At 38.4% G+C, this 13,833-nt stretch overlaps 1 protein-coding gene across 1 annotated transcript in view; it reads left to right on the top strand.

The window, feature by feature from the left end:
* Nucleotides 1–879: 879 nt before the first annotated feature.
* COL16A1 (collagen type XVI alpha 1 chain) overlaps nt 880–13,833 on the top strand; it is a 65,411-nt gene continuing 52,457 nt past the window's right edge. The window contains exons 1-3 of the mRNA XM_053454753.1: nt 880–1,008; nt 4,707–4,827; nt 11,368–11,433. Of these exons, the coding sequence (XP_053310728.1) occupies nt 4,746–4,827; nt 11,368–11,433 (148 nt within the window). The 5' untranslated portion in view covers nt 880–1,008; nt 4,707–4,745. The remainder of the gene's footprint in view (nt 1,009–4,706; nt 4,828–11,367; nt 11,434–13,833) is intronic.

The raw sequence follows: 13,833 nt of genomic DNA, 5'->3' as shown, positions 1-13,833 counted from the left end.
TCTAGTGGAACCGGCAAGCATTTAAGTAATCAAAGCAGCAGCCTTTTACATGTATGTTAGCAAAACGTACACATGAATGAGGGACAGACTAGGGATTAAAATCAGCCCAGCACCATATAAACTCAGCTCCCAATGACCTCATGCAAAATGAAATGTGTTGCAGCACAGATCTTCATTTCATCTCCAACGGGGCCACCTCGTGACGCTCTGGAGCTAAACACCACAAGGTAGGTCTTCTAGAAAGGTGATTCTGACCCTGACCCTGACTCTTCTTGCCGCTAGCCACCCTCCAAACAATTCCAGTTTGGACACCTGAAAGGGGGTTTGAGTATCTATAACCACATATGTTTTCTTACCTTCAACATATGGCATATGCAAAGAAAGAAAAAAATAAATTAGATATATTTTAAAATTCATGTAACGTGTGGTGATTCACAACTTGTCTTAACCTAATCTTCTTTCCTTGCTTACATATTTTCCATCTAAATAACTTTCCACCAAACTGAAAACTATGCCAGAACTCAGTCTTAAAAGGGTAAAGTTTCTAAATTATAAATCTGTTACCAAAGAAGCTTGGAAGTAGCTCACAAAAAAAGCTGTCGGTGGAAGTACAAGGCACTAATGAATAAGATGCACATTTTATAAAGTGCTACGGATAGAGGCAGATTTATTTGTATGATCTTATGAGAAAAATAAAATAAAATACTGCAATAAAAGCCAGGAGAGGATATTAAATGATGGCAGATTAGAGGCATAAGGAGGAGGTAGAAGAGTTAGGCGAAAAGACAGATTGGGAGATAGTGAGAAGAGGGGTGGGGGGCTGAGAGTATGGAAAGAGGAGAGGAAAAAATAAGTTTGTGAAAAGAGGAGGAGACAGGAGGGGAAAGGAAGACTGAAGCTGAGAGTGTGGTTTCAACACAGAGGGGGGAATATCACTGAGCTTCAAAGATTCTTTTTAGAACATGGATCCAAATTCCTGCGCCTAAGGAAGGTCAGCCCTACAGAACGGTGAGTCCAGGTGTGAGCTCTATATTGGTAGAAATTCCTTTTCAAGAGTCCAGCTGTATTAGCGTGACTGTACGTTCTTTCAGTAAGTCTGTGTGTCTACATACTGCTTGAGTAATGCATGTTAACCGTATAGTCACATATAATGCTATGCATATAAGAAACCTACTTTGTTTCACCAAAACCGGGTTAAAGCTTCTGCAGTTCTAACAAAGCTTCCGTATACGATGCATTAAGATGTTTCAATGTACCACCATAAATCTGTTAAATATATTAGGAAATCATTTTTGCTGGAGAGCCCTCCCAGCCTCGGCTGTCTTTCTGGATATCATCCTATGGAAACAATGTCTGTTAAAAGAGTTAGCTCACATCTGCCAACTCAATGAACGTTAGGAAACCTGAAGACTCCTACGGTTTGGTGGATCGTTTTAGCCAATAGGGAGGAAAGGGGGAATTATGAGACACATGATACCTTAAATCTCAATGTATTCTGCTAGTTTCTCTTGGACTGTCTGGATGAATTTAAGGCAAGGCAAGTCAATGTGTAGACTTCCAGCTGTTAATAAACTACAAATCCCATGATTCTCAGTTTAAAAGCTGAGTGAGAATTGAAGTTGTCCCAGCTGCAAACAAAGGGGCTTTGAAAAATAACATAAAAATGAACAAAATCTTAAATAAACAGAATAATTGCTATATTATATCAAGCCGCCAGGTTTGCCTACAGAAAAACAACAACAATGTTGTTCTATATCATTAGAGCTCTATGGCCAGAAAAGAAGCACATTATGTTATTTAATGTGCCATAGGCTTCTGAATCATATCCACTAAAACGTGCAGTGATAAATCATTTGCATCGTGGACACAGTGAAGAATTAAAGGTCTATTAAATAAATGCATGCTAAATGCAGCACATAAATTGGATTAATGTGCACTAAATTCCCCAGATATATTTTACGTGGCAGAAGTTTCATTTGTGCGTACATATACTATGCAAATAGATTACATCTGGGGGGAAAAAACTCTCACTTCTTCCACAGCCCCCAACATGCTCATTAAAATGGTGTTTTCCGAATAACCTTTAAGCCGTTATCACATTTATACTGGTGCAGGCTGGAAAATGACCTTGCAGGGGTGTATTTGTTATGGCTTGCTTGAGAATATATTAGCCTGGATGTGTGATACCCTGCAGGATAGTACCTCTGAGTGAGTGAGTGAGTGAGTGTGTGCGAGATGCATGGTGGGGTCATATGCCTCAGGCCCAGGTAACAGTATGCAGCTGGCTGGGGAACCTAACATGTACATACCTGCCTGTCTGGATTGGTTTGGCTGTCAAGGCAAGCTTCAACTTCTAATGACACAGAAACCTGGCCCTGTTAACCTCTTCATGTTCTCTTCTTTTTTTTTACCAGCCAAGCCATAACAAATTAACCCTGTATGTCACTGCGTAGCAGTATACATTAAAGGCAATGTTAATCGATGAGCAAAACAGTTCAAATACACTATGGTACAGATTATAAAAAATGAGAAGAACTGCAGTTTCTTACTTATTTCTCTGGTTTCATTTCTAAACATGATGGCTTTAGGCTAAATTTGTTTTATTTACTCTAATTTAATTGGCTGATCGCAGACACTGATGTCCATGACAGGTTTTCTGGAACTCATTGGTGTCATTTAGAAAAATATCCGTTACACTGTGAAAGGTCTCCGGAATGACCTTCCAAAAGTAACACATACATACATCATTATTATTATTATTATTATTTGTTTTATATAAATTCCGTAGCGCTGTACAATGTATATAATGTGTTAATAGAAACCTTTACTTACAGTAACATTTTATATTATTATTATTATTACATAGCGCTATTACAAAAGGTTGTGAAAATGAATAACATTAAACTGACAATATAATATACAATTTAATAGATTAAGATTAACAAACAATAGGACATACTGGTAGAGAAGGAGAAGGGGGCCATGTTATTGTTTGATCGTAATCATTTTTATTATTATTAATTCTACTCGTATATGGTGTCATTGTATAGAGCTGTACAATGTAACTTTGCCACGTTTCTTTCTATTCTTTAATGCGTTTCATTCATTACATATTTCCAGGGATGGGATACTGGGTCATATTACAAACAACTGGGACTCATTTGGCCCAGATGAATACTGTTAAGGAGTAAGATGTTATTTGTGTGGACCGCTAGAACTTCCAGGTTTTCCCAGTATATCAAAGTGTCATGTCAAGGCCCTGCAAGCTGTATGTAGTTGTAAAGCACCCAGCAACAAAAAAAACATGAGAGAAAGAGATGAAGAACAGTACACCACTCAAAAGCCAAAAAAAGACTGATTGGGAAGTAAGCAGTTAGGAAAACACCACGGAGGCCCCCTGCCAGCATTATACACCCAAGGTTTAAAGCAATCAAGCCAGCTGTTTATTTTGTCACCTAAGCCAACCTATAGCTGCTAAGGGATAATTGACACCTAGCAGGCCCTTTGTCCAGACCTAGCATGTAAAGCAAGGAAGTAAGTAAAGGGATGGAAAAATGTGGCCATAACTCAGGAACTTCATGACGTTAATTGTCATTACGCAATGTTCTGAAATGCATGGCTTTGGTGTCTTCTAGCAGCAGGGTCTGTAACGTGTACTACTGTAGAGTCAGTGCTTACTTTCAGCAGGGTCACAACAGGTTAACCACTGGTTCCTTTAAGGGACATCCTGGCAAGGGTTTCAGAAATCAGTGCCTTTCCCTGGAACACAATCAGAGAATCTCGTGTGTCTGTCAGCATTATAACTCAATGTGTGAACGGCGAGGAACCTAAGCCTAGACAATGCTGAGTGGCCTTATACCATTAAGTTGGCTAACATTATGATTGTATTCTTTTATTAAATATTTGATTGTATAATGATTATTATAGAGCACACTGGGGTAGCACTGCTAGTTTAGCGGTCATTGCTTTTTCACATTTTCCACCATCATCTTGTAGTTTGATTCTAGCAGTGGTGGAAAATGTTTGCATCAGTATACAATGTATGCCCACATGCCATTCCCTTTCTGATCAACATAACTAGGCAGAAGGTGCAGGTGTATAGGAGTGTCCTCTAAGCTTTATCCATAAGCCTCTTCCCTGTTACGTCACATGGCCTTCTAAATAGTAATATAAAGTTGTGATGTCAGACAGATGTTTCAGATCATAACTGACATGACATCAGATCATAACTGAGCATGACATCCCTATTACCTCATTGCGTCACACTCAATGTAAGCTCTGATATAACTGCTGGGAAAACCAGCTTTTAATATAATTATCCACATTGTTCAATGATATACATTCTTAATGTTTATTATGTCTCAGAGGAATCCTAAAACCCAAGAGAGATTGCAGCACAGGTAGGCTGTTTTTGATACAATTTACTTAGCTGGCCACCCCAGTTATATGTGCAAAATGTATCATATATCAACAATATTTTAGAATATATCACTTGAAAGTATCTGTATACCATACAGGCAAATGAAATGTTTTTTTTTGTAGAATTATTGTATTTTCTAGGAGGCAGTTGATTTTTAATGTGCTTTTTGAAAGTAATGCTTGGCTGGAAAATCTCATTACTGGTGGGATTTGGTATTGATTATCAGATGAAAAACCTTTTTAGAAAGACCCAGTTAATCCAACTGCATTTTGTCTCACCTCTGCAGAACACGTAGGGTCGCAAAAGGTCACCAGCCATCTTCAACATGTGGCATCTCTGGACATCCGTGATCTGCTTGTTCACCGCCTTTGCATTCAGCAATGGGAGAATTCTACCTGAAACAACAGGTAATTTCCATCTCCTGTTTTTCTTTTACCGTAATGCACCACCTTTTCTTGATGTAGGCTTTACACAGTGACACACATCAAGAAATATTCTGTATATCTGCCTGCAGCTGTCATGCATTATGAAACCCAAAACTTGCAATCCAGTTCATTTTATTTGAGGCTTCTTATTTTTCTGGATATCACAGTTTTTAAATCTGCTTGACCAAAAGCGTCAAAGGTTAAAAATCAAATTCCGACATGTGTTTTTAAAGTAACGATGGTTCTTTTGGACTATAACACTATCATCATTCACAATAGTTTATCCGTTCATTTACTGTAGAGTATAGCCATTCTGTATGTTCCATGCTGTATTTTAGCAACAAAGTTCAGTTTCATAAACTGCCCCGATTTTAATTAACCAGTCCAGTTTACTCCTACCAAAGCTCGCCTATAATTCACTGTTTAGTAAACGTCATTACTTATCTCCCTGGATGATCCTCTTGGCTTTCCATAAAGTAAAAAAAAGTTTTGTACTCTTTAAAAACAGCAGCTCTCCTGTCCCCATTCCATCAAGCCACAGAAAATAAATTAACCATAATAGTATTATCCACACGGATGTTCCAAGCTTTCTGGAGCAAAATCAAGTGTACACGTGTATGGTAATGTTAACGTTGATAATCTCCCTAAGCAAGAGAACTTTATACAATTTTGGACAGATGCCAGTGTTTAAAGTTATTTGAAGTTTGGCTCAAAGTATAATATTTATCATTGAAGTGAAATGTATTTGTGTTTCCACGCATCCAAGCACATTCCATCTTCGAGCCTAATACACAAAGTGAAGACGAGGATTATTAAAATTAAGAAGTATTACATTTTGTGCGGAACTAAAATTACAGATGATTGAAGTTTATCCCTCTGTCAACTATTAAATATTATCCAGTTTAACATTTTAAAGCCCTAAATATTTGTTTTGCCCAGAATAATGTTAGTAAGCTTTGAAGAAAAGCATTTTCATTGACTTCCATTTATAGGTTATATTATTAAGATGTTCATGTCCAGTGGCGACTCTAGAAACAATATATAGGGGGTTATTTGTTATTGGGCTAAAATAATACTTGATCATTCAACATGGGAAGCCTGAAGCCACAATTGAGTGCGACTAATCCTTGAAATAAATATTATAACACAATAAATAACTTTTCCACTAAATGATTTCAAGGCATTGAACATTTTGTCCCCTGAAGTCACTACAACTTCAGGAGGGCATTTTATCCCTGGATAAATATAAATTAAATAATTCCTACTGTAAGTTAAGTGCCAGGAAACAGATGACCAAACACACACACCAACACAGGCTCTGTCACACCAACACCCAGACACACACACCAGGACAGGCTCTGCCACACCGACAACCAAACACACACACACCATGACAGGCTCTGCCACACAGACACCCATACACATCAGGACAGGCTCTGCCACACCCACATCCAAACACACACACACCAGGACAGGCTCTGCCACACTGACACCCAAACACACACCCTAGGACAGGCTCTGCCACACTGACAACTGAACACACACACCAGGACAGGCTCTTCCACACCAACACCCAAACACACACCAGGACAGGCTCTGCCACACCAACACCTATACACACACACCCGAGGACAGGCTCTGCTACACTGATAACCAAAAACACACAAACAGCAGGACACAATCTACGTCACAGACGTCTACATCAGGATGGATTTTCCACACTGCATTGTCGTTTATACCCCCCTTAGTGTTTTTGCCCCTTGTGTATTGATGCCCCTGCTGCCCATATATATTAATATTAGCCCCAGTTGCCGACAGCAGGTATAGATCAACACATTAACACACAAACCAAGCTTTGCATGTATAGATCAATTGAAATTCACTTGTGATCTCAGCACTGAAGGTATATATCAAATAAACAGAATCAGACATACAAATCCTGTATTTGCAGGTATACAATAATAATATATGAAACGTAACATTGCAGGTATAGATCAAATAAATACATGGAAACAGCATTGCAGGTATTAATCAACTGAATAAGACATACAAACACTGTATTTGCAGGTATACATAAATAATGTATGGAAATATATAGATATAGATCTACAGAATAACGCAAAAACCCAGCTTTGCAGGTATAGATCAATTGGAATTCACATTTTTTTTGTTTGTTTGTTTAAAAAACACATTTGTTTTTAAAAGGTTAAGTTTTTATATGTAAGTGTTTCAGTTTGTTAGTGGGGTCTTAGTTAGATAGTGTTATTGTTAGGTTTAGAGTTAGGTAGGTGGTTAAAAAATAAACAACAAACAAAACAAAATAAGAGAACCTAAAATAAATTAAAATTATGTAGGAATCTAGGGTGGCTTTCATTTTAAGGACTGTTAGGACAAGTTAATGAATATGTGTTTGATATTTTTTTCACATTTATGTCAACTGTGGATTTAGCTGTAGAACTAGGAATAAATGTGCTTTTTAAAATTCATTTTTTTTCAAAAGAAAAATGCACATAATGGTTTTTACAGGATGGTTTTACATGGCACAAAAAAAGTATATAATTTGTGTGGGTGTGCTGAATGAGAAAGAGGGAAATAACTGTTGAAGAACAGCAAAAACATGAAAATAAAGCATTAAAAAAGCCCTGGTTCTCAAGGGGTTAAATCTGAGTTCAGTTAAAAGTGAATTCATATGGTTTTAGTAGAACTTTTTGTGCAATTAGTCAAGAAGAAAATGTACTGAGCAAAAGCCAAGCCTAGGGTCAGCTGAAATGTGTTGAAAATAGACCCCTTGCGTATGGTGGATTGTCGTCTCCGTAAAGCCTCACACAGGCCCAGAACTGGTTACGCTGGCACTTGAGTGAGAATTGCTTGAAAGCACAGAGTACTAAGTATATAAACGTCATTCTGGTGCAAAGTTTGAACAGCTGTCCTGCCAACGGACCCTCCAATGGAGTACCCCAATCTGCATGACTGTTCCATTGGTTGCAATGGTAAGAAGACCACTTTTCAAACGTTGCACCAGAATATTTTTTCTAATACGTGACTCAAATGGTGGTAAGATAGTAATAATTTTATCTTATACCATGTCTTTTCTTCTGCCATAAAATGTAACAATTTGTTCACTAACTATATTATATGATTCAACATTGTAATTAAATATAGGATATACTGTATCATTATTGGGATTAATTCCAACATAACTGGGAAAAATTTCTATCCCACTTTCTCACATAATTAACTTATTTGTAAGAATAGTTTCACAGATATCAGAGTAGCGTCAGTGGGTCCAATGCCATCAATTATATGAAGATAAGCTGCGTTAATGTTAAAAGGACATTTATTTTTAGATAAATAACTTTCTTTAACAATCTTTACCGCCTAATAAAACCTGATTAATGTATCTGGAGGTAAAAATAAAACGGTATTTTTAATTTTACATGTTCATATAATATCTTTATGAATCATTTGTAGAAAAGTGCACAAACACTTTTATTAACATGTACAACACCCCGGTACTGCACAGTGTACACATAACTCATTTTAATTTAATTATTGTAATTACTTAAAGTAAGCTGGGTTTTGTATGAAATGCTGGGTTTACTGTAAAACAGTAAAAATAACGCGATCAGCAGGAACATTCCATTGGTTGCTATGGTGATTTCTTCACTTTTATCTCTTTGCACCAAAATTGCTTTTATTATATATAATCCCCTATGCTTGTATCTGTGAAGAACAATTCAGGGGCAAAGTGCTGTATGTGTAGCAATCACTATAGCAACCAATGGAAATCCCTTGTAACCAGAATTGCTCTGTATCGATTAAAAACATTGGCTTTTTGAATTTTAAAATGAAATGTATGACTTTCTATAGAGTTGTATACAAGAACCATGTCAAGTACATGGGTGTAGGAACCCCTACAAATCTGGCGGGATACCATTTTTCCCCATCAGATACCCCCTTCTTTCTCCCCATCAGATACCGCTTTCCTCACTATCCACTACCCATCTCCTGCAAACAAGTACAATAATATATAACTTGAAACACTGGCAATGATAACGTATGTTTAATGCATTAAATATAGGGGGAAAAAAAGCTAAACTTTGTAACAATTGAAAAATTGGACCCCAGGAAAGCATTTCCTTGGGCCCCGTTCCACGCTCCCTAGCATCCAATCACTCCCTCCGCTCCCACACCAAAAATATATGTGCCACACTGACTGCAGATTAGGGGAAGACTGTGAGAGTCTTTCCTCCTTCTCACGATACTGTGACTTTGAGAGATCCTCTACCCCGTAATCATCCCCAGAGTCCATTTGTCCCTCATTCACTAAGCCTCACCTCTCTTTTCCTTCCTCTCCTATACCTGTAGTTCAGGCCAGCCCTGACGTCCCCATGACCAGCACCCAGATTACACAAACTGATTACAGTCCAGAGTGAGCCAACTTTGCCCCCAAACAGCCCAGCATGAGCCATCTTTGTCCCCAAACAGCCCACTCTGTGCCATCCTTGTCCCATAAAGACCCTGTCTGTGCCATCTTGGTCCCCAAGGCTCAAACACACTGCTTGTGCCATCTTTGCCTTTATACACATCCATTAATGCATTCTCATAAATCATTCAAGCAATTCATCCACACATTCATTGATTCTCTTACTCATTCACACAATTCATCAACCTATTAATTCTCTCTCATTCTCACTCTTTATTTCAATATTCTTACTACCCCCTTTCTCACTATCTACCCCATCTCACTATATACTCCCTTCCCCCCTTTTTAGTTCATTTACCTTGCTGAAGTCCTGTGGTGGTAGTGCGAGGCCTCCGTCTCACTGCTCTGCCACGGTGCGCGTGGCTTCACTGCTGAGCGTGGCAATGTGACGTCATATTCCGACGCTCAGCATGCAGCGCAGGCACCAAGACAGACGCTTCATGCTCCCACCCCCGCAGTCAGGGCAGTGCTGAGGCAGGTGGCGGCTAGAGCGAAGGAGACAGAGGGGCGCCGAGCATTTGCTAAAAACTCTTCCATGAGCGACTGCTAGCTGACCCTCTCTCTCATCCGCCTTGGTGCCGTACAGCCTTTAGATTGGGGGTGGAGCAGGCTGCAGCTGCTGATCCCCTGGGGGGGGGATTTCTTCATTATCGGTACCCCTCATGATTTCCTGGGGGGTATCCTTCCCCCCTGTTCTTACACCCATGGTCAAGTATACAAAGAAAAAAAACATGACTATTTTGTTAGTAAATATATTTATTTCCAAAGTGCTTGCTTTAGTATCTATTGCAATGATTTGTTAATGGACAACCTATTGGTTTCAATAACTGGTCAAGAAGTAGATTCAGCCACCTGCATTCAAGCATAGTTTTCAGCTGAGATATGCACTATATAACCAAATGGACATCACATTCCAAATTGTCTAAAATGTCTTTGTATGCTGTATTTTAACATTACCCTTCACTGAAACTAAGGGGTCTAGCTCAAACTCTGAAAAACAGCCCCAGACCATTATCCCTCCTCCACCAAATTTTACAGTAAGCACTGTGGTAGCTTTCTCTTGGCATCCTCTAAACCCAGATTCATCCGTCAGGTAATGAAGCGTAATTCATTACTCCAGACAACGTGCCGCCACTGCTCCGGAGTCCAGTGGCAGTGTGCTTTACACCACTCCAGCTGATGCCTGGCATTGTGCATAATGATCTTCAGCTTGTGTGCAGCTGCTTAGCCACGGAAGCCCATATAATGAAGCTCCAATGCACAGTGCTTTTGTTGCTTCCAGAGGCAGTTTGGACCTCTGTAGTGAGTGATGCTACAGAGGACAGACGATTTTTACTCACTACGTGCTTCAGCACTTGCCGGCCCTGCTCTGTAGGTGTGCTTGATCTACTGCTTTGTGCCTAAGCTATTGTAACCCCTAGACACTTCCGCTTCACAGTAATAGCACTTACAGTGGACACAGGCAGATCTAGCAGAAAGTGTCAATATTTGTCTATGCAGATGACATGTCTATGTGCTTGATTTTATACACCTGTTAGCAATAAGTGTGACCAAAACACCTAAATGCAATAATTAGGAGGGCTGTCTACATAGTTTTTGATGATATAGTGTACCAGCAGAAAAAGCACACACAGGGGCAAATCTTTAATGTTCCTAGCTACACCAATATTTATTAATACTGTCTTTCGCTAGCCCTGAGCATTTTAGTTTAGTAATATAAGAATCGAGGCAGAAAAAGGCATATTGAAGTGATTTCCTACTGTGCCTCAGAATGGGGGGAAATCCTTCTTACCTCCACACTGGCAATTTGATTTCTTACTGGTTCAACAAGCTATAACTAATCATATGATTATAAGCATTTACACTGTATATGTATATTTTTATTTGCTAGCAAAAATCATATAGCTCATACTTAAAGGCAACAGTTGATTTTGATAGCACAACCTCTGTAGGCAGTGAGTTCCATAAGTTTACTGTTTTAACTGTAGATAACCATTTTCACTCATTTTCACGCATACTTTAAATTTGATTGACAGGAAGCAGATGTCCCACTTTACCAAATGATGGAACTAACTTAGGAGATGGAAACACAACCAACACAGGTACGTTTGCCAATTTAATAATCCTTATTCTACTTAATGTATTCACCAGCATGATTGGTCTTTGTAGAACAGATCTGTTTCTTTCTGTGTCATTTTCTCTATCACCCTTTGCCACATCAGTGAATTATCTGCCCATTTTGATTCCACCTAAAGCTGGTTCATCAGAGTTTTATTTTCTTCCCTGTCCTTATTTTTTTTGAACAAATACTCTCTGGGAGTTTGAACATCTTATTTGTTGGTGTCTGGAAGGTGGCACATTGTGATCTATATCTCAATGTAAAGCGAGTTTTCTCCGTTAACCGGCAACGTTATTTGCTGCCTGCAGGCTAGCTCACAACTGTATTTTTACACCGGTCATAGATCATTATCTCTGATAGTTTATGTCACTAGGCACTGTTTTTGATAAAAAGGAAAGGGTAATAAGATGTCAGACAACAATACAAAATCTGCTACTTGGGTGCAGACATATCTCTTAAAAAATATACATTCAGGAATACAAGGTGACACGATCCAGATACCGTGCTGCACTTATACCATAACACATACCTCCAGGTCTTGTGTGATGGACCCCCTAGGAGTATAGAAGGCTATTCGTTAACTAATGATTTAACAACCACGACAATATAGGTTATTTGAATAGTAAGTTAATCATACTGTCTGGTGGTGAATTAGTGGTTAAAACATTTGAAATAAACAAACACAGTGGCTTTATATGGAGTTCAAGTCAGGGAACTGGGATGGCCATGGTAGGACCTTGATTTTGTGGTCAGTAAACCATTTTTGTGTTCATTTTCATGTATGTTTTGGATCATTGCCCTGCTGGAAGATACTACCGCAGCCCATTTTAAGCTTCCTGGCAGAGGCAGTCAGGTGTTCATTTAATATCTGTTGATATTTCAGTCCATGATGCAATGTAGCCTAAAAAAATGTCCAGGACCTCTAGCAGAAAAGCAGCCCCAACAAAAATGAGCCACCACCATATTTAATGGTGGTCATGAGGTACATTTCCATACGAGTACCTCTCTGTGTTCCCAAAAGACCACAGAACCTTATCACATTTGACGTTCCAGTATTATCTGGCAAACTGAAGACGGTTGAGTTTGTTTTAGAGTAAAGGCTTTTTTTTTAATAAAACCCTTCAAAACAACTTGTGGTGATGTAGGTGGCGTCAGATTGTAATTTTGCAGACTTTCTGACCCAAGATGCAAGTAACTTCTGCAATAACATTTCCAGTTGATTGGAACTTCTTAATTACTGGCCTGATGGTGAACGTTTGCATTTTCGGCACATCACAGCTATATTCCATGGTCTTACCCATTGTGATGAATGACTAAACTAATTTGGCCTATGTGTTACGTAATATTTATACCCCTGTGAATAAGGAAGTCATTGTTGAACAATTTCCTGTTCCTAGTCAGGAACTAAATAATTTGTTGTACTAAAAATGTAAAAAATCAATGGGAATATATTTCAAATGTATTTTTCTCATATGATTTCATATGGATAACAATAATTGTACCACACAAATATTTAACCAGTTTTTTGGGGGTAAACCTGTGTTGTGTTTGCAATTGTTTGATATCAATGAGAGCAGAGTAGTTTTTTTCAAGAAAGGATGAAAGGATTAAACAATAAAAACAATTTTTCACAGCCTTCTTTGCTCATATTTAGCAAGGTAAATATTAGTGAAGGGTACTGTATTTGATCATTACAAAAATCTATACAAAGAGCTATGGTTAGAAAAACATAACCAAGCAAATAGAGGTCACCAATAACATGCAATTTACTATGACATTAGGAAGGAAAACTGGAACGTGAGTCCTGTGTCTGAGGCTTAGTCTTGTTCCTTCATTAATTTTTTTATAAAAAAGCAAGGGTATAAAAGACATTATCAATCCCAACACATCATATAAAAGAGAGTTAAGAAAAGGCGTTCCAAAATTGCAGCCTGTTCAGGGTTCGCCTGGACAATCCCATATTAAAAAAAAATCGAAATTGAGGATTTGCCTCTTTGTTTTCTGGAAAATGCTGGTCTAGTGGCCATGGGAATCTGTGGTGGGGGACTTGGCAGCCTTTTAACAAGTGAAAAGGGATAGTTTCCACACTTAGCAGTAAGAGTATGTGCGAATTGACGCGAATTTTGAAAACTAATGCAATATGTACATTTTCTGCTGGTTAATTTTGCTGTTCTTTCCTAACATTTTGCGTTTCCCCTCTCCCCTTTCTTTCTTATTTCTATCCCCTAATCTTTGTTTATTTTCTCTTCTCTCTGTCATCTCTAATCCTTATTCTCTCTCCTTTCATTTCTCTTTTTTCTCTCTTAACTTGTTTCTTATTTTTTTCTCCATTTTCTCTTATCTTTTCTATCTTCTTTCTTCTCCTGTCTATCCTTTCTCTAGT

The sequence above is a fragment of the Spea bombifrons genome, chromosome 2 (genome assembly GCF_027358695.1).
Source record: "Spea bombifrons isolate aSpeBom1 chromosome 2, aSpeBom1.2.pri, whole genome shotgun sequence".
Classification (NCBI taxonomy): Eukaryota; Metazoa; Chordata; class Amphibia; order Anura; family Pelobatidae; genus Spea; species Spea bombifrons.
Note: the sequence above shows the minus strand (reverse complement) of the source record. Positions and strands in the feature narration are given on the sequence as shown.